The sequence below is a fragment of the Mustela putorius genome, unplaced genomic scaffold (genome assembly GCF_011764305.1).
Source record: "Mustela putorius furo isolate JIRA1106 unplaced genomic scaffold, ASM1176430v1.1 tig00003867_pilon_pilon_pilon, whole genome shotgun sequence".
Lineage (NCBI taxonomy): Eukaryota > Metazoa > Chordata > Mammalia > Carnivora > Mustelidae > Mustela > Mustela putorius.
The window spans coordinates 7,868,041-7,894,381 of NW_025422019.1; the positions used below are offsets into that span (position 1 = coordinate 7,868,041).

General features: G+C 52.3%; 1 protein-coding gene across 1 annotated transcript in view; it reads right to left on the bottom strand.

Annotated features, from left to right (window-relative positions):
- GLI2 (GLI family zinc finger 2) overlaps positions 1-26,341 on the bottom strand; it is a 242,550-nt gene that overhangs the window by 55,788 nt on the left and 160,421 nt on the right. The window contains exon 3 of the mRNA XM_045066465.1: positions 2,611-2,716. Coding sequence (XP_044922400.1) covers positions 2,611-2,716 — 106 coding nt within the window. The remainder of the gene's footprint in view (positions 1-2,610; positions 2,717-26,341) is intronic.

Sequence of the window (26,341 nt, forward strand, 5' to 3'; positions counted from 1 at the left end):
CGAAGGCTCTCAGTTTCTCCCAGTGCTCTTCCCGTCCCCCACCCCTCACTGGCCAGGAAGTCAGCAGTTCCACCTTCCTCCCAAATACAGAGAGACTCAGCTTGATTCTCCTTTGATGGTCAGATGCCACCCGCTGAGCCCTTTTCGGGTAGACCCGCTAGTTCCAAACATGCTCACCGAAGCCAGCTGCTGGAGCTGTGGTCCCAAGCCCGGTAGCTGGAGGGGCAGCTGGGGAGCGGGCAGGGGCTGAAAGGACCCCATCACCTACCGGGTGGGCATGGGTGCCAGGAGCAGGCCCTCATCAAGGGAGACACGACAACACACACTGACACGAAATGAGAAGTTTCCAACATTTGAAGGTCCCCATGAGAAAACTTGAGGGGCCTCCCGATGCCCACATCTGGGACCATTTCAACCACACACAGATAGCGACAACAACAGAGTATAACTCAGAATAAGATGTCTGCCTATGCAGTTATTTGGCATAAGTAAATAATCAAAGAAAAAAAGATGTGGGGGGTGGGGAGGAGATGGAACTATTCCTCACAGAAGAATTCCAGGCCAAAAACGTGGAAGGAATGATGGAAACAGAAAATCACCATTTGGAGAACATGAGTAATTACAGTTTCTGGCTAGAACCGTCCAATGGATGTTAGTTAGTAGGTGAAAATTTGATAAGACACAGGATAGTTACATATTAAAGTCTCAGCCCCTCCCCCAAGATATTTATTAATGACAAAGGGACCAACTTTAAAGGGGAGAAACCCAGCAGACCTCAACTTATCATCTAAGCGAGCTGCAGTGATGAGACTCCTTGTCATCGTGTGCCTCCTGACACGACCCACTAGGAAGGACAAAGTCTCACCTTCATGGTATTAGTCCCCCACATGCTCACTCTAAACTTCATCATGAGGCAAATTCAGGCAAGAGTCCCCAGTTGAGGACACCTGTACATTTCGTACTGGCCTGTCCTCCTCGAGAGGGTCAAGGTCATGAAGGACAAGAGAAACTAAGCCACTAGCCCAGAATAAAGGAGGTTTGACCAAGAAATGCCAAGGCCACATCCCAACAGGAAGAAAAGAAGACATGAGTGGGGCAACTGAGGAAACACGGATAAGATTTACAAGTCAGTTAATGACCCCATATCAGCCTTCCGTCATGTAGATGTGAGTCCTAGGGGAGCCCAGCAGGGGCTGGGAGGAATCCTGGAAATCTCTGTACTATTTTTGCAACTCTTCTCTCATGTCTGAAATTATTGCCAAGTGAAAGATGCTTTTTTAAAAAAGAAAAGTCTCCGGTTTGCTCTACCTCAGGGCGGCGGCAAGGGGTGCCCAGCAACAGGAGTTGCCAAGGGCTGCGACCTCAGTCACCAGCCTTCTCATTGGGCCAGGTGCTTTTTTGAACCTAGGGAGTGCTCAGCAAGCGTTTACTGACTTCCTTCAGGCAGGAGCTGGGACAGGCAGGAAGTAGGGTTTGTCTTCAATGGGTAGAATGGGTGGAGAGTGCTCTCATTCAGGCAACACTCACTGATCATGGACCTGGTACTGTCAGCCACTGGCAAGGCAGCAAGGAGCGGGAAGCTCAGAGCCTGCTAGGGGGTAGGTGGGAAAGCAGATAATTCCAGAGAAGGGCCCCCACCCGGTGTAGGGGATCCTGGTGCCCCAAGAGGAGCACTCCAGGAAGGTGGGCAGCAGGAACAGAGGCGTGGACACCTGCAGTAGAGCTGTGTGTTCTAGAACCCTGAACAGCAGCTTGGCGTGGACAGATGAGATGGCTGGGTCCAGAGGGATCCTGGGATGAGTTGGGCCTTTGCAGTAGGTTTTCTCCAAGCGGGTGTGGGGAGTGGAGAGATATGGGGGTAGGGCAAAGGTTTCAGTCTCTTCTCTGGAAGTGTAATGTGGGGCCCCGTCTTGGAGTCATAAACACCAAGAAAAGTGACATTAGCTATAGGCTTCGAGGCTATAGGTGAGAATGAAGAGGGTAGGGATTAGGCTTAGTGCGACAGCACTGGGACACGTCCTTCTACCTGGGAACCTTGTCCTTATCATGGGGCTTGTCCTTATCATCACGGTGACTCTAAAGTATAGGGTCTAAACTGGGACATGTAAAAGAACACTAAATTAGGGGGAAGCAAGGTTTCCTCTGAGCAGGGAGCCTGAAGTGGGGCTCGATCCCAAGACCCTAAGATCATGACCTGAGCTGAAGGCAGATACTTAACTGACTGAGCCACCCAGATACCCCTAAGGTCACCATGCTTATATAGGACCTTTGGCTTAGAGGGAATTCCCACTGCTTGAGTACACATAGAACCCCAAGGTGCTATGGCTACAATGGGACAACCCGCAGCCTTGGCAGTGAGGGTGTGCGAGCCGAGGAGGGCTTCCTTCTCAGGTAAGCAGACGGAGGTGCGTGTTCACGTCCCACGTACACATTCACCCAGCATCCTGGGTTCATGCACCCCTGATGGCACAGGTGACTGTTGGCTTAGAACAGTACAGATTAGGAACTCCAGAAAAACCGAATAGAGACAGGACAGGTGGCTAAGACCACCAGCCTCCCCGGAGGCAGGGGACTGCATGCCGGGCCATGGGGGGTGAGGGTAGAACTTACCCGTGCACGCCGTGGGCAGAGTGGGGCTCATAATGGTACCTTCCCTCCTGGTGTCTCATGTCAATCGGTAAGGGAGCATGAAGCGGTGGCAAGAGGTGCTGCGGCACTGTGGAGTGGGAGAGAGAAACAGGCCTTTCAAAAACTTTTCCCCTCCCTCAAAAGGCAATTTTCAAAGGGCTTTAAAGCTCCATGAATTTCAGGGGCAAAAGTAGCCAGGACAAGGGGGCTCGGTGGTGCCCTGGCTATCACACACCCACGGAGGGGGATGAATAAATAATCAAAGTCAGCCCAAGAATCCGACATCGTTCACATAAAAGATCCCCAACCGCGCACTTGACAAAGACAAGCAGCTAAGCGCTCTTTGAACTCGGGGAGATTACAGGCTCAGCCGCAAATCAGGACTGACAGAGCCGGCAGGCTGCTGCCCATTTCGGCCTGGGCTGCGTGTGGCTGGAGCAACCCCGGGTGATGGCCTCCGGATGCTGCAGTCACCCTGGCTGGAAATATTTACCCAGAACCATCTGCAAAGCCAGGGTCCGCTCCCTGTGGCGGCAGCCAGCCTAAGGGATGCCCGAACCCCAGCCAGCCGCCTTGCCCTGCCCTGTCGGTGGTGCGCAGTGGACCCCTACGTGGGTCTGTCAATTCTCCAGTCCTCCTGTTAATGACCAACCCCCAAGTGAACTGGTGGGTGCCTCGGAGATGCAGACGCCAACACATGGGTCTGGCTTCCACAGTTGGGTCAGCCTCCCCTCTGCACTTGGCCTGCCCTCAACAAATCATTGTGATAATTGTAGGATGCTCTTTGCTTATTTAAAAAAAAAAAAAATTCCTGGGTCCCCTGGAGGCAAACATAATTATAGGCTTTAGGAAAGCAAGCCTCTAAAAAGTAGTCAGACTGGGAAAAGGGCTAAGAAGTGGAGATTTCTCAGTCAACTCTTAGTTCGACTGAAGGTCCTGGGCCAGCAGGCGGGTTTGTGGAGTCTGAATTGCAGAATCCTTGCAAGAGATGGGGATGGGTTTGTTTCCTGTGCGTACAGGTCAGCAGCCGGCCCAGCCTACTGTAAGGGATGTAAAAACATCATTCTGCTACCCGTTTCCATGCAGACAGATCCTGGGACTGTCCTATAAGCCCTATGAATTCTTTTTTTTTATTGTGGTCAAATATATACAACATAAAATTTACCATATGAACCATTTTTAAGTGCACAGCTCAGTGGCATTAGTATATGTGCTGCCGAAGCGAGCACAAGTGGCATTAATACATTCTAATCAGGGGGCCGCCACCATCCATTTGCAGTATTTTCCATCTTCCCGACTGAGACTCTGTCTCCATTAAACACAAACTCCCCATTCCTGCTCTCCCCTGGCTCCCCACAAGCACCACCTGCCTTTCTATCGCATGAATCTATTCTACATACCTCATATGAGTGGAATCGTATGGTATTTTTCCTTTTCTGTCTAGCTCATGTCACTTAGCATGATGTCCTCAAGGTTCATCTGGTATAGTACGGGTCAGAAGTTCCTTTTTAAGGCTGAATGATAGTCTGCTGTGTGGATCTTTGTCTGGTTATCCATCTACTCGTCAACAGACACTTGGGTTGAAGTCCATGGTTTTTTTTTTAAGATTTTCAAAAATTTAGGGGCACCTGGGTGGCTCATTGGGTTAAGCCTCCAAATCTCCATTTCATCTCAGGTTGTGATCTCAGGATTGTGAGATGCAGCCCCTCATTGGGCTCCATGCTGTGTGTGGAGTCTGCTTAAGGTTCTCTCTTTCCCTCGGCCCCTCCCCACTCCCACTTGGGCACACTCCCTCTATTAAAAGAAAAAAAAAAGAAAAGAAAAGATCTTTTCATTTTTAAGTAATCTCCACACCCAATGTGGGGCTCAAACTTCCAACCCCAAGATCAAGAGTCACACGCTCCACTGACCGAGCCAGCCAGGGGCCCCGAACACCAGGAATTCTTCAAAGAAAACTTTCCCCCTGAAATTGTAACCTTAATTTCTACATACTCAGATTTATCTTCATAGTTCCACAAAACTGGCACCTTTCATGGGTACTGAGAACATGGATTGGGTCAAGCTAGCCTTCCCTGAACCCCCAGGAGAATCAGCAGGGAAGCCATGTCCAGCTCCCCAGATGTTTAGGAAAGGGCTTTTGGGGATTTTTTTTTTTTTTTTTATGTGGCAAGGCAGACCAGATTATAGTATTGTTAATTTAAAAAAAAAAATAGTGTGATTTGTGTGTTTCTGAATGTTTTCCTGCATACCCCAAAGCCCCTCTGAGGCAGCCAAGGTAGGTGTTCCTGGGCCCATTTCACAGATGAGGAAGTGGAGGCTCTATGGGTGATTTCAGGCCAAAGTCACAAAGCTGAAAAGACAAGCGAACCTGCAAGGGAGTCCAAGGCGTAGGACAGCTGGTCATGGGTTTTTCCCTCTGCCCAGCCAAAATGAATCCTCAGGAGCAGTCTGTGGGTACAAGGGTGATCCCTGGGGTCCTTCTGGTCCCACCTGGAGTATGTATTCTATTTAACAAAAAATGCTCATGCAGCACTGGGCCCTGCTCTTGATGCTTTGCCAATATCCACTCCTGGCTCTTTGTGGCAGCCCAGGTGGCTTTCACTCCAGGATTCCTGGTCCTCCCACTGGCCGTCCCCCAGCACACAGGTGAGCTTTTCTTCCCTCCTCTTGCCTCCTGCAGAAGCAGAAGGCAGTCCCCTAATGCCCTTGGAGCGCAGACCTTGCCCTTGACCTCACTAGCTAAAAGTGCTCTTCTTGGGGTTAATGCAACTTCCCCCAGGTCTCAAGAGCTATAAAATCTGCAGGAATGGAGGGCTCATGGTTGTTTACCAGGCAACTATGAAATGCTGGGGATACCAGGGCTGAAGCCAGTGGCTGTGCATGTGCGGTGTGTGTGTACGTGTGTGTGTGTGTGTGTGAGAGAGAGAGATGCTCTCCCCAGTTAAGGCTGCACCCCCACTTTCTGCTGGACGGCTGGGGTGCAGGCTGTGGAGATTACCAGGGGAAGTGGCTTTCCCTTAATTCTGGGCAGCAGGCCGTGGGACATTGAGGAAATCGTGTCTCCTCTCTGGGCCTTATCTTACACATCTGTACAATGCGGATTCCTGCCAGGACAGTCCTGCTGTTTGTGAATGGTCACCTGTTCCCTGGAGAAAGAGCCATGCTTGTCCCAGCCAGGAACACGCTGAGGTTGTAGGAGGGATCCCTGAGCAGGGCATAGGAGTTTAGGGTCCAGACACTGTTGCATTGCTATGGCCCTATCCATACAACCCATGACTAAGGACCAGTGACCTTCCAGATGTGCTCAGTCCACCAGCCTCTGGGGACTGAGCACCAACCAGCTGTCTCTGGGGTGAACTGGGCACTTAAGGCCATCCAAGGGTTGAAGGTTGATCTGGCCCATCTGAGGTCTCAGGACCCTTTCAGACCGGCATGGCCTGTCCCCAAGTGCCTCTCATTCAGAATTGAATGCTTTGCTCAGAGCCCTTCTGCCCGGCTGCGGGAGGAGAAAATTCCCCTTTGGGCTCTTGCAAGAAGTTATTCCGTCTAGAGGCCATCAGCAGCACCCAAGGAACATGAAGATATACGTCAGGAACAAGAGCTGCCTTCAAGTGACATATTGAATGAGATCCTTCCACACATTGTTTTCATTGTGGGCTCTTTTTTTAAGTTAAAAAAAAAAAAAATCCAAACTAAATTATGTTCTTCCGGCGGGGGGCGGGGGGATTGGGGGAACACACACACACACACATCCCACATGTCATTTCAAAGAAATGGCTCTCTTTTTAAGTTTCTGGGGAAGAAACTCGAAGCTGGAAATTTTCTATGCATCACCCCTGCCCCTCTGAAGAAAATGCACATTTGTTTTTGATGCTACACAGAAGGAGGACGGGTCTGGGAAGCTGAGGATGGTGGGGCCTTGACTTTTATTTTTAAACCCAGAATCTTTCTGTGCTAGGGCTTAAAAGCCAGATGTTGCTTGGCCGGTGGTCCCAGGGGTGAGGGTTTTCTGGCCTCCGCAGTGTCCCTGATCTCACGTCGGGAGTGAGGAGGCCCAGAGGACCCTCCCCGGAAGCCCGGGTCTAGTTCATGTCCCATTCATAGTGACTCCGGTGAATTTCTGCCAGAGATGCTGGGGCGGGGTCAGCAGAGGGTTCAGACACGGAATTGGGAGAATTGGGTCATGGAAACATGACTGGGCAGCCGCGTCAGCAGCCGGAGGAATTCTCCTCGGATGAAGTCATGTGTTGCTACAACGCAGGGGCGCTGCCCCGAGGACTGAACTCGGGGAGGGTTGGAGAGGCTGGCCCAGAGCCGGAGGGGCTGGCGACGTGAAAGCAGCCATCTTCCGGAACAGACTGGATGCGTCAGGGGCCGGCCCCCTGGGCTGTCCGCTCCCTAGAGATTAGCATGGTCTTCCCTGACCGTGGTCATCTCCATTAAGACCACAGGAGGGAATTAGCTTGGAGCACGTGCACTGGTATGCTCCACCTGCAGGACCAGAGAAGCAAAGTGTTTCTGAGCAAAGGGCTGCATTGCCCGGCGCTGACTGAGGGGAGATGCCCGCAGGTGTTTCCGGAAGGAGGCGTGGTCTTAGCACAGTGCGGCTCTGAGTTACAGGGAGGTGGAAACGCACGTTAGTGCGGTCCGGGGACCCTGGGAGGGAGGTCAGGGGTCAGGGCAAGGTGTGAACCCCCATACCCTTGTTGGGCAGCCGGCCCATGCCCCACAGTCGCCAGGGTGACCAGTGCTGTGGTGCCTCAGACACCCTGATGGGCTCCAGGCAGCCTCTGATAAGCTGCAACAGAGGCCTTCGGATTTGGCCTGCCTTTCCGGGGTCAGGAAAGCGCTCTCTGGCCTCCAGTTTCTCTTACAGTATGGGGGACTCTCCTTGGGATTCCCGCTTAAAGACTAACGCAACATGTTCCTGTCCCTTACCATTTCCTGCCTCGTAAGTAATATCCAGTGCAGCAGTTTCATTTGTCTCCTTAAAAGCAAACGGACCTTGGGAAAGTCACGGAAACAAATTCACACTGAAGTGCAGCTGACCCACCAGGTCACCTTCCCCTTAGCAGAGGGACCAGGCAGACGGAGACACCTGTATCTTTGGAGAAGGAAGGTGCGCACATGGAGGAAGGAGAAATGGGCACGTGAGCAGGCTTGAAGACCAGTACCGTATACTTTACTGTTAGATTGAAATCCAGATTCTTCCTGAGCTACCATTAGTCAAACGACAGTCTTAAGGGGAATGACACGTCCCCATGGTCTATGGAGCTTGGGATGGGGTAGGAAGCATGTGAGCCATAAATCCCGACAGACTTGGATGTGAACCCTGGTTTTGTCATCGCTAACAAGTGACAGGCACTCTGGGCTTTCATCTCTTCATCTGTAAAATGGGAACAACACCGACCCTCGCTGTATGTTTGCAATGTCTAGCACAGAGCAAAATACCAGTGAGCGGCACTCCCCTGAGGCTGTGAGTGTCAGGGGAAATGAGAAAAGGGCCCTACTTCCTGCTGTAAGGGATGCCGAGATGCATCAGGCAGGCCCTCGTTGGGGCCTCTGCCACTTGATGTGCTCACCACAGGACTTGGTGCACCCTGACTCCCTGTGTGATGGAGTGGGGGCGGGCAGAGAGGATGGGTTGCAGGCTCGGGAGCATTGCCAAAAAGGTGTTCCGCCAATGGATCGCTGCTGACCGCACCCCCATTCCCCCCGTGGTCCATCTGCTCGAGCCTCAGACTAGCTGCTCCCAACCCAACTGTTTCCCGCCATTCTGTCCCTCATGTCTGTGCTGACCAAAATCAGGTCAGGGGCCTGCAGGGGCCCTGATGGCTTCAGTAAACAACACTGGGAAATTTGTTTTAAAGGTGGGTTTTTAAAAAAAGTTTTCCCCTCCTCACCTGCCATGAACCCCAGCACCCTGCCCTGCAGCAGTAAGTCAGCCCCTGGGAAGCCCAAGCCAGAAGTGGGTGTGATCACATCCCAGGCAGTTGACATGTCCCAGGTACAGGAGGGCGGCGGTTCCGAGGATGGGAGCCCTTGTACGATGCCATTTCCTTAAAGCAAACTTAGCTCTCCCCCACTAGGAAGCAATGGGCTTTGATGGTCTGGACAAGGGCGCTTTGGGGAAACATCTCCCAGCCCAATAGAGAGAGGATGCTACTCTGGGTTCCACCCTGAAGACCTAACTTGGTCAGTTGAACTGCTTAACCCTTCTACAAACAGAAATGCGAAAATGTGCTACAAAATGAAAAATGTTAATTGGGTGGGGAAGGGACAATGATTGACACCCTCGTTGTCTGTAAGGCTGGTCCCAGATGATTAGCTACCCATTAGATGGTTGCTGGACGCTAGCGGGTTGCCTGCATGGCTACAGTCTACATTTTAGCCGTTGAAGGTGAGCTCATTACAAATCCCACAGGGCAGGGCTCTGCATTCTTGCCTTTTCCCATGGAGATCCCCGACCCACTTCTCAGGGATTCTGGAGCTAAAGGCTTCCCAGAAGATACCATAAATGATAGCACCAGCTCCAAAGAAGAGATGGCATGATCCTTCTCTTAACTGCATGGTCTGGCCTCGGGACACCATGCAGCTCAGACACACAGACCCTCTCTGATGTGGCCTTGACCGGCACAGGCTTCGGGCCCCATCAGGTCCAGCTCTTCAGCCTTCTCCAGGATCCAAAGGGAAGCTGCCCACCACCCAGGGCAGAGCTCTCAACCCCTGGCCTACACTGCCGAAAGGATGGAGGGAACTCTCTCAGCCCACACACCCTCTTAAGGCTTCCCCCACAAAGTCAATGTGGGGGTAGTGTCAGCAGCACAATCCCAGCACACAGAGCCTGTGTACAAACCTGAAGGCTCGACTCTCTGTGATTCAGCAGGCTCCAGAATGCCAGAACAACCTCAAAGTCAGAGAAGGGAGATGTCTGCAGCACCCAGAGCAGCCAGGCAGCCTCCCTGGAAGAGGTGGTTTTAGAGCTGAGCCTTCACAGTCAAGACTGGGGGAGCTGGAAGGAAGGGGGAGGATGACTGGTTCTTTAGGCTCAGAGGTGGTGTGGATGGAATCCAGACTCAGTCGTGCCCAGGCACAGAGCTGTGCAGAATGTGACTCCTGGTCAAGCTGTGTCACCTCTCCTATATACCCAGGATTAGGAATGCCTCTTTCTAGAGTCCTCCTGGAGACTAAATGATGTGTTACACCTAACATGAGGCCCACTACAGAACACCTACTAGATACCAACTTCAGTGCTTCTCAGACCCAAGAATCACTGGTAGGGTTTGGTCAAACACCGTTGCTGGGCTCCCTCCCCAGAGCTCTGGGCTCAGGACCCAAGAATCTACACTTATCCCAAGCGCCCAGGTGATGCTCACACAACTTCTCAAGGACCACACTTGCAAAACCACTGGCCAGCCTTGACTTTTTATACTTCTGGAGTTCCCAGCGGCATTGGGAAGTAAGAGGTGATGGTTTCTTGTATTCATGTCTATCCTGCATTGTACTAGCTGGTGACCCGGAGAAGCTCAACATGATTGATGACTAACACAGCCTTGGGTGTGATGATCAAATCCTAGTAACCACCATGCCAGCCCATTTGCCAGTGGCAGTGGCAACGGGCTTGAGCACCATGAGGAAAGGCGTGATGGGTGTGCCAGGGCTGGGGGAAGCCACCGGAGACGGTACATGAGCATTCCTCCCTTCTCTTGCAGTGGCCTCAGTTCGCTTGGAAACTTGGACAGTTTCATAGGCCAGCGCCTCGGATCTGCAGACTCAGATGGCCAAGTCCTCTCCCAGCGGGAACGAAGCAGTGGCCAAAGCATCAGGGCTGGGGGTAAGAAACTGGAAAGGAGTCCAGGAAAGCCTCATTCCCAGCAGCCAGGCAAGTCCACTTCCGGAATTTATGCAAATGACACTATTCTTCCCCATAATAAGCCCAGGGACAGGCTGCTCCAGAGGCCCCTCCTGATGCCCAGGCCCCACTCTACAGGAAGTACTAAATAACAATAATAATATCCTGAATGGCACTCCGCAGCATGCAATTACAAAGCGTTTGTCTCACTTGGGGGGAGAGGGACGGGAGGAGCTCAAAGGAGACAGGAAATTCCAACACCCCTAGCTGGCTGGGGTCCGGCAGGACTTGCCCCCACAGGGAGCTCGCCGGGATCAGGGCCCTGGCTGGAGCCACCCAGGCACAATGCCCACCCCAGAGGCACGGGCTGTTCTGGGGTCTGTCCCTCTCGGCTGCAGACTGAATGTTTAATGCTCCCCCCCCATCCCCGCCCCAATTCAAAGGTTGAAATTCTAATGTGGGTTGTGATGGTTTGGAGATGGGACTTATGGAAGGTCAGGAGGTGGAGCCCTCATGAATGGGATCAGTGCCCTCATAAAAGGGACCCTGGGTCCCTCAGGCCTTGGCCCTGTGAGGGCACAGCTAGAAGAAGGCCATCTACACAAACCAGGAAGGGGGACATTGCCACACACCAAACGCCACGATCTCAGACTTCCCAGAGAACTTAAAGTCTGTGGTTGAAGCCCTTCAGTGCATGGTACTCTTAGGAGAGCCACTTGCCCTGACCGAGACTCCCTGGATGGTGGTGGTAAGACGGGCCGCATGAGCCACAGGCTGCAGCCGACACAGAGGCCAAGCCTGATCCCACTGCTGATTCCCACTTAACCTTCCCGCGCCTCGATTTACTCATCGGTACAACAAGGGTAGTGATGGGACCCCCGCCCGAGGGAGGCTGAAAGGCAGGAACGAAATACCATGAGTCCAGAGCATGGGGCCATCTCCACGGACCTCCCGCCCTTTTAGTCAGGGGTGCCGGGGAAACCCCTGCCATGGCAGCAGATGGGACGGATCGTCTACCTGTCGGGGTACATGAGTGGGGTGTCCCACTAGAGAGTCTTAGAACCAAAACAGACCTCAGAGAAGGTCAAGCCTGATTAAGCTTGAAAACAGTCCTGGCCACAGGATCTCTTCCAAAGAAAGTAGTAGGCAAGACCCTAAAATCTATATTAGATTTGGGTGCCGGAAGACCATGGTTCTGAGAGTCTTCCATGAAGATCTGCAAAAGACCCTGCCGAAAGCACGGATCGAGCCCAGGGGCTTGGGGAGCGAGTGACCCACCAGCTGGTGCCTGTGTCTTGGGCCGGATGTCAGCACTCCAGTGGGAACCCAGCACCGTGAAGCTTTACCTGCAAGGACACCCTCCTGTGTCCCATCACACTTCACAGACTCCCCTGCCAACTTGCACCCATTATTGTCTAAAAAGCCCATTGGTCATGGGGGGTGGTCATTTGCCTCCTTCACCAGCATCTGGTCCCTTTCCTGGAGAGCTCTTGCAAAAGGTTTCCCCTGCCCGGTGCTTCTCGTGCTCCCAAGAGCACCATGAGAGCCCGTGGTCCTTCCACCGTGGTTCTCAAGGGACCTTGGCACTCAGTCTTCCCTGGGCACTGGTGACGCTTTCCCGGGCTGGCTAGGACACCTCTTTCTGCAGAGTGCTCTGACTTGGAACTCGCCAAAGCCAGTCCATGAGATTCAAAACCAAGAAACAGAAACTGCAGCAAGCAGAGTGGTCAAGCCCCTCCAGCACGTGGGCTAGTCTTATTTCCTTCTCTGCATTCACCAATTACCAATTACCAATGCTTCCCCAAAGCAGGTCTCTTAAGGACCACTTCTTGGGAGCCCCTTGTCAGAACGGTCCCATTGATTATAGGTTACTCAAGGGGATTCTTTTCTTTGAGAAAATCGCTACCGCTGGTTTCTTCTCTAAGTGCCCCCTCCCTTCAAATACAGTTCTGCCCAGTAGACATAACGCCACAGGGCACGTCACGGTATTTCCCGTTTACCAGGAGCCACATGAAAGAAAAAAAGCCTAAAAAAGGCAGGTAATATTTTTAATCACCCAGTTTCATTGACCCAGGATATAAAAAATATTATCCTGTTGACATACATATAACCAATATAAAATTATTCACAAGATGTCTGACATTCCTTTTTTAAATATCGATTTCTTCAGAATTGATTGTGAAGTTTGCAACTGTAGCATGTCTCAATTCGAACCAGCCACATTTGAAGTGTCCAGCAGCCCCATGTGCCTGGTGGTTGCCTTATCACAGTTACACTTGCACTGTTTCCATAGAATGCTAGTCTAAGTTGATAAAAATCTTACTGATATTTAAAATACGGTGAAGAGCATCTTTCCAAAAGCCCTTCCTCCCTTCTGAATCTGAACTCCCTGTAAAACTTCTATTTGATCGTTTAAATAACCATTAACAGTTCTCCTCCTCCCTCCCTCCTCCCTTCTTTTCCCCTTTCCTCCCCTTCTTCCTCCCTTCCTTCACTCCCTTTCTTCCATCCATTTAACTGACAAGGGCTCCCAGGGTTGTCCTTCCATGCCCTTGACCCATGAGGGCAGAAGCGAGCAGGGCAGCAGCCCCACTCTGAATTCTGCCCCCTGGATCGCTGCCCACGGCCTTCCCTGCAGGCTTGGGCAGGCGTCCTCAGACAAAGCAGTGGGTGTGTGGGCTCCGAAGACCTTCTGACAAATAAGAGAGCCCCCCAGGAAGCAAAGTGCATGCAGGGTGTCAGGCAGGGCAGGGCCCTGGGGAGATAGGAGCCAAGCCACGTAAGACTCGCAGAAGCCTGGCTCCCTGGGCAGCACTGGCTCCACACAATTCTAGACCCAGCTGACTCAAGAGTGGTTCCAGCCCAAGCCATTCCCCCCACCGCTCCCCACACGCCAGCCTATGGCTGCCCACTCCTGCTGCCAGAAACGGCAGTTCCCTTAACTGGGGACACTGGAGATCCACCTGGCGGGACTGGAGGACAGTGCACAGAACCCCTGGGAAAAGCCCATTTCTCCTTATTATTCTGGTGGAGAAATTGAGGCACAGAAAACACAGTCCCATGACCTACCCTGCTGGCCCTGAGCAGGGCCTAGAATCTTATTTCCTAGAATAAGATGTAAGGCAGACAAGGGAGAGAGAGGGGGAAAAAACTCCAAAGGCTTCCTGGACATCAAAAAAACCTCTTGCAAAACAATATTTTGATGAGCTAAGTGTGTGAATTAAAAGCAGATGGAGCCTACTTCCTTTAAAATAAACAGGGTTTAAAATGTAGGGGCAAACTCCCACACACAATGTGTCTCAGGGCAGGAGAAAAGCAGGGCTGTCCTTCCACAAACCAAGCAGCCTGACCCACTCATCCCATGCAAGGTGCTGAGGGCAACGACCCTGCTCCATGGGTCCAATTCCAGCCCAGCAACAGGGACCCAGAGAAGGGATTCGACTGCTTGACAGGCGGCCCCCAGCTCCTCCCGTGGCCTGCAGAATGGAGTGCAAAGCCCAGGCGGCTCTAGCACTCTCCTGATCCTGCCCGCAGACTGCCCCCCCCCCCCATCAGACGGACAGCAAAAGCTCCCACTGTTTCACACCTCCCAGCCCACTGCCAGCCCTCACCCTGCCTGGAAAGCTGCTCTGCCGCTAGCTCTCCCTCCTTCTTACCGTGCTGACCTAGTCTGTGATGGTTCCTGGACTTTTCCTCGGCCCCCTCTCCAAATTAGGCAGGAGATGTACCCTCTAAACAGTTTCTCCCAAGCCAGAGTCCGGTGCTCACATGGCGGGAGTTAGGAATATGTGCCGAGTGAGCATGAATGCCTAAGTGGGTGAATCCTTAGACTGCTGGAAAAGAGACCCTGTGGCTATCGGGGTGGCTAGGAGCTGCCCACATTCTGTATAAAGTCACTTAGGACCTAGCAGGGAAAGCCCTAGTGCACGAGGGGTATTAGAGCAGTCTTCGCACACAGATGTACAAAGAGGATTCAGCTCAGCAGCTGGGACCCTCCTCAGAGACTTCCAACAGAAGTGCTTCTCCCAGCAAAGTCATCAGCCTTCCCGCAAGCTGGAGCTTTCCTGGGCGAGTGATTTAAGCCTCATAGCACTTGCGGAGAAATGTGTCATCATGATGAAGATCCCCATTTTGCAGATGAGGAAACTGAGGCACATAAGTTCCGTGAACCGGCCGGGGATAGTCATGCGGCTCGTCAGTGTCAGAGCCGGGCCTCCCAGACACCCACGGGAATTCCAGACACGTTTCTACAGGTGGAGCAGGGCAGTGAGAGCTCCTTTAGAATGATGAAGATAGGATGGGAAGCCAAGGAGGAGGCCGGGGCCCTGTCCTGGGAGCCCAGCGCCACCGCCCCCGCCCCCGCCCCCACCCCGCCCTGACCCTCTGCAAGGCAGCCTGGGAGTGGGCTTCAGAGAGGTCGGAGCCACGGGTGTGTGATTAACGAGGGAGAATAACACGGGACAGGGTAAGGAGAAGTCCCAGCGCCAACAAATTCCAGGAGACACATGGCTGCACTTGGCATTTCCACCTTGGTTGAGACCTTTCCAGAAATTAAGGCAGTCCCCCAAACAGAAGGGTTATTTCACGTCGCAGCTTTTAAGTGCTGCCCAGGGATCCGTAAAGTTGGAGGCAAGTTGGGGAGGGACCTGCGGGAGGGGGTTATCTGTTTTCCCCAGCTGTGCTCCCGGTCCCTGCTAATAACCCCCATGGGTCATTCTGCCTGGTTTGGAAAACCTGCTGACTGGCGTTAAAAATGGGCCCCACTCCTGCCTGTAGATCAGCGCCCCCCCCCCCCAACAACACACACCGCGCTCATCGTTAGCATGCTGCTTGTGTAATTAGGGCAGTCAGGATGGCAAAGGGCCCACCCTGTGTCCCCAAGAGCGATGGCAGTTCAGAAAAAGCACCCACCTGGTTTTGTACTGATTAATGACGGGCCCCACTAATAGCCCTGCTTAACACACGAGTTTGTCAAGATTAAGTAATTGCCTTAAACAAAAAGTGTATTATCTTTAAGGCCGGCTGATGAATGACTGGTGCCGGGAAACGGGGTGATGGATGTCTGCGACTCCCTGCTACCAACCCTCCCCCATTTGCATAAATTAAAACATGCCCTTGATTAGGATGAGGAGCCCCAGCAAGCCCTGCAGAGGGATGGGTGGCTGAGGGCCCCGCAGTCATCTGGCCTTGGGCGTCTGGCCACTGGGGGACCCCCAAGCTGCATGTTAGCATGACGGACTCCTGGGATGGGTAGATGCCCACTGGCAGGTGTGACCAGATGCCCCAGAGGGGGTCAAGATTGGGACAGGGGAGCAGGAGCAACTCCATTGTAGGAAAGCTGTAGCTATCCTTAGTGGTCCTGAGCAGACCCAGAGGGCAATGGGATGGGCAGACCCACAGAGGTCTAGATGAGTGCACGTGAACACCCTCTGCATGCCCCATGTGGAGAAGTTGCTGTCATTAAAGTCACCTGTCCTTCACAGGGTTGCGGGACCTCATGGTGGCCTGGGATGAGTGGGGATCCCCAAGTGTGAAATGGGTTTAAATGGGGTGGCATGCTCAATCTAATAGCAGCCCCGCCATAAATAGAGGTTTGTCTTTGTATGCCTCTGAGCATCCAATTCCCAGATGTGGGACTGTACATCCATGCCTCTTCTCTAGGGCCCCTGAGTTGTTCATACTTTTTCCCTCCAGATGACACTTTGGAAGGGACAATTCACAGAAACAGAGGGAGCTGCATGTGGTGGGGACAGACTGGCTGGAGGGAGTGAGCCCTGGAAGGGTAGCTGGGGAGGGGGAACAGAGCTTCAAGTGGGGGATGGTAGGGCCACATTTGGGAAGAGGCCAGCAGGGCCCAGCTGGGCTAGGTGCCTCCAGGTGATCTGCCTGGTGGGTGAAAAGGCGGAGGTTGCATTTATTCCCAAGAAGGGATGATAGGGACCATGCCACAATTCTCTGGCTTCCCAGAGCTGGGGAAGCCTTGCAGCCACTCTCTTGGGGATTAGATCTTTAGCAAAAGCCACAGACAATAGTGCACCCCAATTCCCCACAATGGGTCAGAGACACACCGTAAGGGCAGAGGGGTAGGGGAATTTGGATGCACATCTGAAACCCCTGTCCACCTGCACCTCGCCTCTGCAGACAGTCTGCCCCACCGGCCATAAGCCATGCAGTGCCCTATCCAGTAACTGATTCCCCTTCCTTTCTGGGCCAAAGAAGATTCCCAAACCAAGCCACCCACCCTGAATCTGCCTCCGGGCTGGAGAGACACTAGCCAGAGCCAGGAGCTGTTCCCATAACATTGGTTTCCCCCTAACCACAGCTTCAGGGAAGATGCCAAGCATGGCCCACGGGTGGGGACGGGTTGGGGCCAGATCTCAGTGGCAGAGCCATCAAGCCTCCTTGCAAGCAGAAATAGTGCCTTCTTCTGCATTCTAGATGGGCCATAGGGCCCTTCTGCCCCACAGTTCTGGAACACGCAGAGTCTGAACCCAGTGCCCTGGCTTCCTTTCTCTTTCTGGGTTCTGGGAGGGACTCTGGGTGAACTAACTACAGAGCATGAGCCTACAGGGGAGGGCAGACCACATGCTCCAAGGACATGGGCCCTGACACGCAAGAGCGCTAGAAAGGGGTTCCCACAGCGCTGCCCACCAGAAGGAATTTGGAATGGCACTTCCTTATTCTACCCAAGTGCGCAGGGACGAGTCACCCTGGACCCCATGGCCATGCTCCACATTCTGGTTGGTCCTGGGTACCCCTGCTTCCATGCCCAGGCCTGCTCTGGCTGAAGCCAAGCCAAAGCTGAGGGGACAGATCAGAGCCTGAACAGCATGGCTTATCACCACTGGATCATCGAAGTCCCGCTGTGGTTGGTCTATGCCCACCTCATTGGGCCGTGGGGCAGGTTTAATGCCCTGTGCAGCATCCCACTTGAATATGAGCCAGCCATCTGGCTACCTCCCACCCCAAGAATATGAAAAAGGGGCATTAAACAGTCGTGAGGGGATTGTGCCTTCTTGTCCATATTGTTCATGCTAGTAATAATATTATTTTTAATGCTCAGCAGCCCAATGGTAAGAACTCAAGAGCATTTCTTTAAAAGATTTTTATGTATTTATTTAAGAGATAGAGCAAGTGGGCATGAGTGGGGGGAGGGGCAGAGGGAGAAGCCGATTCTCTGATGAGCAGCGAGCCCCAGAATCCTGGGATTGTGACTGAGCCAAAGGCAGATGCTTGACCCACTGAGCCATGCAAATGCCCCGGCGAGAGTATTTTTTTTTTTTTAAGTTTATCTATTTAAGTCATCTCTACACCCAACGTAGGGCTCGAACTCACAAACCTGAGATCAAGAATCGTGTGCTCTTCCAACTGAGCCATCCAGGCACTCCTTAAGAATATCTATTGAATGGGAAACACTTTTACACTGTTGGTGGGAATGCAAACTGGTGCAGCTGCTCTGGAAAACGGTCTGGAACTTCCTCAAAAAAGTTAAAAATAGAACTACCTTATGACCCAGCAATTGTACTACTAGGTATTTACCCAAAAGATACAAAAATACAGATTCAAAGGGGGACATGCACCCTGATGTTTATACAGGATTACCAGCTCCAAACCATGGAAAAAGCCCAAAGGTCCATTGATGGCTGAATGGATAAAGAAAATATGGTATATATATATACAATGGAATACTACTTGGCCATCAAAAAGAATAAAATCTTGCTATTTGCAATGATGTGGTGGAAGCTAGAGTGTATTAGGCTAAATGAAATAAGTAAATGGAATAAGTAGGCAGAGAAAGATAAATATCCATATAATTTTACTCATATGTGGAATTTAGGAGACAATATAGGTAACTATGTGGGAAGGGGATAAAAGGAGGAGAGAGAGGGAGGCAAGAGACTTTTACGGACAGAGAACAATCTGAGGGATGATGGAGGGAGGTGGGTGGGGGATGGGTTAGATGAGTGATGGGGATTAATGGGGACACTTGTTGGGATGAACACAGCGTGTTATATGTAAGGAAAGAATCACTAAATTCTATTCCCGAAAGCAACGTTACACTATACGTTGACAAACTAGAGTTTAAACAAAAATTTGGAAGACAGAAGAAAAAGAGCATCTACAAAATGACTTAAAATGACATTTTTTGAATGCTTGTGCCAGGCATAATTCTGCACACTTGATGTTCATATTTATTTGCTCTTCACATCAACCGTATGGCGGGGTGAAGGCATCCCTATCATGACCTTGTTCTACAGATGAGGACACTGAGGCTCGATGTGTATATAACTCATCCAAGATCATACAGCAACTAACCGGCAGGGAAGGATTTGAACCCTCGTCTGTGATTCTAGAGCCTGAGGCTTAACCACCTTCCTGGCCTGTCCATCCGTGATGACTGTTTTCTTATTACAGTGTGGCTGGCTGGAAACATGGAGAAGCAGAATTCCCGAACTGTAGAAAACACACTCTCCATGGTTCTATGCGAGTCTATGCCATGGGGCTCCCTCTGCTCAGAGGGGTCAGGGGTCACGAAGCCCCCAGTTCTGTCTTCTCCATACTACAGCCTATGTGTTCAGGGCCTGGGCCCAGGCTCTGCCCTGGAGATGCAGGAAGGAAAATATCCTGTCCCTGTCTCAAGGATCTCTCAGCCAGCAGGAGACACCCAGGTTGACAGGTGACAGGCGAGCAGAGGAGAGGACCAGGAAGGCATAGGAGCTTGCCAGAGGGGAGAATGATGGGGTGACAGGCCAGATAAGTGAAGGGGATCAAGAAGTACAAACCACTAGTTATAAAATTAAATAGGTCACGGGGATGAAAAGTACAGCATAGGGGGACAGAAGCAACACTATTCTCCCAATGTCCTATGGAGACAGACGGTGACGACACTTAACTGTGGCAAGCAGTTTGTAACATATGTAATTGTCAAATCACTTCACTGCCTGCCTAAAACTGACATAATGTTGCACGTCAACTGTTCTTCAATTTAAAAAGAGAAACAGTGGGAGTGCTCTGTGTTGTCACAGCACATGGTGGGGTAGCAGTGAAGAGTGGGGCCAGAGGGTGTCCCTTCTTACACATCAAAGATAACAGACATTTAGCCTGTTGGTAATGGGGAGACACGAGGAGGTTGTAGGCAAGGGAGCAACAGGATCAGGTCTGCATTTCCCACCCAGGGCACAGCGGGTGAGGTGTGCGGACGATGCTGCAGTGGGGCGAGGGGAGGGGCCTCCCTGGGTGGTGGTGGCAGAGACAGAATGCGTCATGATCCATGCGAGCTGTAGGGCCCGTGGCACTTGGTGCCGAGCTGATGTGGGATGAATGAGGAGAGAAGCCGGTCAGGTCAAGGCATCCCAGGTAGGGCGCTAACTTGGGGTTGAAGTGGATGGTGGTGTCCCCAACTAGGAGAGGGGACCCAGGACTCAAAGGCTGTTTGGAGGACCCGAAAGTGGGTGGTTTCTGACCTGCTGAGTTTGAGATACCGTGGAACCTCAGCCGGCCACACCCAGGGACCAGTAGTACAAATGAGACCAGAGCTGGGGACAGCCCTTAAGGGGAGGCTGTGATCTGGGGGACACTGCCTGAGGACTGGCACCCGGAGTGAGGACCAGCTGTACAAGGCGAGTGTATAGAGTGTGGAGGAGTGGGAGATGGGGAGACCGGGCTCTGCGCAGGCCAACAGGGAGCTCAGTAGGTCACCGTAGCCCAGCAAAGGGCAGGGGGCAAGTGAGCTGGGTGTATTGAGTGCCTGCATAGAAACTTGGGGTGGTACGGGTGGTGGTGTAGCCCACACCTTCAGCAGTCCCCGGGGACCTCAGGGAGGCAGCCAGCCCCCAACTCACAAGCACCTACCATGTAGTCAGCTCTCTGTTGCATCGCGAGTGCAAGACTAGGGCTACGGAAGCCTGAGCCTGACTTGAAAACCCATGTTCCCACCAACAGGCTTCCAGATGCAGGCAGGAAATCTCTCCTCGGCCTCAACCATGCCCCAGGCACTGGAGCAGACACAGCACCAAAGGCAGAGGCCTGTCCCAGATCAGCCTGGGCCTCTGGCAGTGATCCAGCTCTCAGAGTGAGAACTCACCCAGACTCTGGGGGTCCTGAAAGAGGATGGTTTTGGTGCTCATCCCGACTCTGCCCCTTACTAGCTGTGTGACCCTGGGTAAGTCACACGACCTCTCTGAGCCTCAGTGTCCTTCGAGGTAACTTCCTTCCCTGGTTGGGTCACAGGGAACAGCCAAAGAGATCACAGGAATGTAACCCACTGAAACTGTGGGATGCTGTGTTAAGGAACCCACCCATCCCCCTTAACAGCAGGCCGGGACTGAGCTCCCCCTCCCCTTCTTCTTCCTCCCTTCCCTCCTCCCTCCTCTTTCCTAGGAACTAAGAGCCCCCTTTTACAGCTCCTCATGCAGGCCCCAGGGGAGCCAGAGGCTGGCAGAAATGACTGCTAATACTTCCAGGCACATTTACTGAAACCTTTTGACACGGAGGATATTTTTATGAGATAAGTGCCCTGTGTCGGTATCAACTGGCAAGTTTCATTGCTCACATTTCAGTCCTGCAAAAAGCCTTTTTCAATCACTGTCCATGGCAACGATAAACTTTAATGGCTGAGGGAAAGCCTGCAGCTCTGACGCTCTCTGTCCTCCGTCCTCCGTCCTCCCCGCCCCACGCCGCTGGCTGGCTGACCTCCCTCCTCTCCCCATGGGGCCAGAGGCCCAGGCAGGGGGCCAGAGGCTGGGGAGCGGGGCATCACCCCCACTCCCCAGACCCTGTTTCTCAACCTCAGAGGATCATAGGCCCTGGCAGCGGATTAGAAACACCAGGGAATGAAAGGCCAATATCAGGCCAGCTCTGCCTGAACCGAGAGAAATCTCTGGGGCGGGCTCCAGGACACCAGCATTTGTAAAAGCTCCCCTGGGGATCCCACTGGGCAGCGGGTGTGGAGAACAGCTGCACTTCCTCTGGGTCACAGCCTGAGTTCCCTTGGCAGTCACACCATGGCTCACGCATGCTCACACAGACACCCTGGCCCGCACCCAGGAGGAGCCCGGCAGACATGTGTCTCTCTATCTGTCGCTGAGGGAACCAAACCCAAAGCTCATGAGGTCACACAGAAAGCGAGGAACCAATATGTCCTCTGAGCCCAGGTGCTGCCCTTCCCATCTGAATGAGTCAGGTTTGAATGAGCTTCTCAGGGGAAGAATGGCCCAGGGCTGCCTCAAAGCAGGCAAAGGTTAGCATTCAAGGAATGAAGAACAAGCAAATGAATGAATGAATGGCTTCTATCTACTCATTCCACCACCTCAGTGTCCTACAGGTAAGGATGGTGTTTGGTGTTCCCTAAATGCTTGCTTTCCAGAAGATCCTAGAACATTCTGGAACTCAAGGCAAGCAGGACCTCCGTCCATCCTCCTGGTCGCTTGTGGTACCACCAGCAGAACAGGGCCCATTGTTTATAGCTGTCCTCACAGCTCCTAGGACTGAGATGAGCGGAGGAGGGCAGCTTCCCCCTTGCTCTCTCACCACCTGCCAGGCTCTCCCCAACCTCCCCTCCCAGCAGCCCTATCCCCACACCTGCCTCAGAGGTCCCCGACTTCTCTGGGCCCCGGAGCACCCGTAGTCAGACTTCTAGGGATCCTTCTCCCTGGAAGGATCTCCTGCCAGGCCTCTCTCACAGGTTGTTTTGTCATAATCCTTCTGGGTCTTATGGGACAAGGAAGCATGGGAAAAAGGGGCCAAGCAGCCGGAAGCAGGGAATGGGGAGGCTCATGGGGTCTTGGAAGGCTCATCTTCACTTGGCCATTACTACAGCCCTGTCAGTGTCTGTGTGCATGTCTTTGAGCACCTCGAGTGTGGCTAGAGGCTCTGTCATGCCCTGTACAGTGCCTGCTGCAGAAAGGGAGACAGTCTGACTCTGAGGCTGGCTCATTCATCTCACACATCCTCAGTCGACAGGTCTTTCCAGGTTGTGCCCCAGTCAAAGGCTCTAGGTGGAAGGTTCTGGGGATAGTATGTCAGAACTGAGATCCCAGGGGCGCCTGGGTGGTTCAGTGAGTTGGGCCGCTGCCTTCGGCTCAGGTCATGATCCCAGGGTCCTGGGATCGAGCCCCGCATCGGGCTCTCTGCTCAGCGGGGAGCCTGCTTCCTCCCCTCTCTCTGCCTGCCTCTCTGCCTGCTTGTCATCTCTCTCTGTCAAATAAATAAATAAAAAATCTTAAAAAAAAAAAAAAGAACTGAGATCCCAGCTGTCTCACTGGGGCCCCTGAGGGGACAGGTCATCAGCACCAGCACCCACTACCAAAGGGCTGGTGGAGAGTTGAAGGAAACTGTCTGAACGTCTGAAACTGTATGAACCAAACCAGACCAGACCAAACCAATCTGGCTGTTTCTCCTCTGGCTGTCTGGCCTCAAATTTTGCCACTTCAGTAAATCCTTCCTCTGCACCCATCTCTCGAGTCTCACTTCCCTCCCCTGCCTCAGCTTGAACCATTTATTACACATAGAGACTCAAAAGGAACAACTTTTGCAACTTCCAAACATACTCAAAAGTTCCACCTGTCGTCCCCCATCCATCAAGACCCCCCCCCCAAAAAAAACCAAACACATTTCTCCTTGGGAGATGCCAATTAAGTATTTCCTTTGAAATGCATGCGTGCCACAGATTGTTGAGGGTGAACTCCAACCTCTGAAAAAATGGGAACCAGATGCCAGGAACTAGAGGTACAAGGCATCCCGCCACCACTGTCCTTCACCCAGAGAGACTCAGGGTGGGCAGCATGGACCCCGGTGTGTGGAACTGGGGCGGCTCTGACTCATGTCGTAGCCCGGGTTCACGGCACCAGCTCCAATTTCCATTTTAGTCATCACTATGACAAGAAGCGAGGGCCTCCCCGTGGCCCCACCAACATCCCCTGCCTCGCAGCCTTCACTCCTTCCTGATTTTGCATACCCTCGGATTGCCAGCTTAAGCTCGAATTCCTCCTCAAGGCCTTCCTCGTGTACTCAAGCCTGAAGGAAACGTGTCCTCTCTCACTTAGGGACTAGCAGCCCTGCAAAGATACAGCCCTCGATCACCCCCGACTGACAACTGCAATTAACCAGCACTACTCCTAATTAGATTGTGGGCTATTCTTATAAACCATATTTTTTCTTGGCAAGCTCTCTATAAGCAGGTGTTAAATGGCTGATAAATGTTGACCAACAATTCTTGGGCAGAGGCGGGAGCCCTGGCTTAGGGCATTTGCCAATTTCTATGGTGTAAATGCTCTCCCTGCGGTTGATTTCAAGCTGCCCGTGGGCGATCACTAAACCTGGCCTTGGCCAGTAAGGAGAATGGCTCCCACGAGCTGGCGTGAGCTGATTCCAGTAAGAAACAGCCAAACTGAGTCTCCACAGTCCCCAGGGTGTCCTTAAGCAAGGAGATTCTTTAAAAAAAAAAAAAAGGAAAAGGAAAAAAAGTCTCGATTTCCTGAAAGTTAAATAATACCATTTTCCACCTGAAAAAATCAGCACAAAATGTTTCTTAATGAGAACACACGGCACTGGAAACGACATTACGTGGCACCCTGCTGGAGATCACTGTTAGAAAGAATTTGGTTCTACGTCTCAAGAATCACACCCTCGGACCCCATGACCTAACCTTTTGCTCTTTTCCTGGGTAAATACCCAAGCGGTGACTGGTGCTGGCACTGAGATTCTGACCACAGCAGACCCTGTAAGACCAGGAGGTTCAGCAAGAGGGGAGAGGTTAAATTAAGTCTAAAGTGCACCTTCAAGAGGATACTGCCAGGATTTTATCAGAAATGATAAGAAAAGGGGTTTGCTGTGGATGCCTCCTTTGTGAAGTGGGGGTCCAGGCGCACTTTTCCTGCAGACCCCCACTCTCTTCATGCTCACCAGAGGCCTAGCCGGGCTCTGGGGACGTGGGGACCCTCCCCGGAGGACAGCGCCTCTCCACCAGAGACCCGAAGTAATGGGTTGGCCAAACAGATGGGATAAATCAATGCCAAGGACGCTGTCACCCTGGGCAGTCCCGCACCATTCAATTTTCATGTGAATTTAGCAGCTCTGCATGGTTTTTAAGAACCCAATTGTATCCTGACACTTTTTAAATGATGCCTCTTTACATCCGGCCATAATTTATCTTTTACTTAGGAGCAAGCAGCTCCACTTCCATAACCACTTGAAGGGAAAGGAACACACACACACACACACACACACACACACACACCAACTTCACTTAATTTACAATAGTCCACACAGTAAAACACGGATGACAGAGGTTTGCCAAATGTGAATTTCATGTCGGCAGCTCATTTTGGTAAGGCTTAAGTAGCTTTATTTTGAAAGAAAATACACATTTAAAAAATGTTTACAGATTAGAGTGGGGGTTGAGGATAAATGTGTGGGTGTGTGAGAAAGGACTCGTGCTGGTACAAACCCCCAAGGCTCAGATTTCTACCCATCAGGCAAAAAGGTTCTGGTTTCCCTTTTTACCTAAAAAAGAAAAACAGGAGTCGTTTCAAATTCTTGAAAAGTCCAAAGGATTGTAAGTGACCAGAGATATGTTCTGCTGGGTCTTTCCTCATCCTTCTGAAGGCAGGATGCTGAGCCTGAATGGGGGAGCCGCAGACACGAGGTACCCCACCCTGACCTCTTCAACCAGCCCAAGCAAACCACCCACCAGTGCTGACTTCCACTGTTTTTTGAAATGACTGTCCTCACATACATCCTCTGGCTATTTTGCACTCGGGGGCTCTGAGAGTAAAAGGCAGTGGGAGGAAGGAACAGCAGATAATGTTTACCCAGAACCTGGAAGGAAATAGGCACTGCCTGCCATCTTGTTTAATCCACGTGACCCCCCAGGGCCAGGTTTATTGTCCCTACTGTACAGAGGAGAAACTGAGGCAGTGGGTGCTCTGTTCCTGGGTGCAGGGTCACCCAGCTCATTGGTCGCTTACTTTCAGAGTTCATGGAGAACACGACAGTTGGGTTCACAATGGAAGTGTCCTTCAGATCTGGAAATGGCCTGTCCTGGGTTTTGCTACTCCAAGTGTGGCCCAAGCACTAGCAGCCTTGGCATCCCCTGGTGTGTGTTGAGAATGAAGTATCCTGGGCACCCCCCAGCCCATGGATTCAGATGTTCCTAGGGGCATTCGTTTGAGAAGCACTGAAGGACTATTTTCTGTTAAAGAAGGAATGAGAAAAGCTTTCCAGCGACTCTAGGGTGCTGGAGAGCTGCGGCGTACACTCCCACAGAGGGCCACTGTCCCCTCACAGAGCCACTTAGAATTTACTGCAGGCCCACACCTGGCTTGGACACTGGTAAGAAAAACAGCCTGGGTTTGTACTCCCTGGGCAGCCCTCGTCTCTGAAGCATATTTTCGCCTAGTACCTCGTTTAACCCTCAGGCGGCCACAAGAGAGGAGAAGGGAGGCGGGATGCCTGTAACTGACTGGTCCAGTCCGGGCCTGAGCAGAGAGCAGGTCCTCGGGCTGCTAACACCCAGCACCCCCGTCTCTGCTGGGGTCACATAATCGCCTCAGTTCCCTGTCAGAGGTTCCCCGAGCCAGCGAGGCCTTCCAGACCCCGCGAGGGGGCTTGATCCTGCTCAGGGGTCCAGCTGGAGGCACATCAGGGAGTCGGGGGATGCTGTCCTTCCGCAGCCGCAGCCTGGGGAGTCGTGGGGCTATGGGGTGGGCTGTGGGATGTGCGTGCTGTGTGTGTGTGTGCGTGTGTGTGTGTGTATGTGTGAGAGACACACACCAAACGCATGTCCAAAAAAGGAAGCCCTCAGAAGCAAAGGCCCCAAGTGAGGAACGCGTTCTCCCTCCTCTGCTGCTTCGAGATTACAGG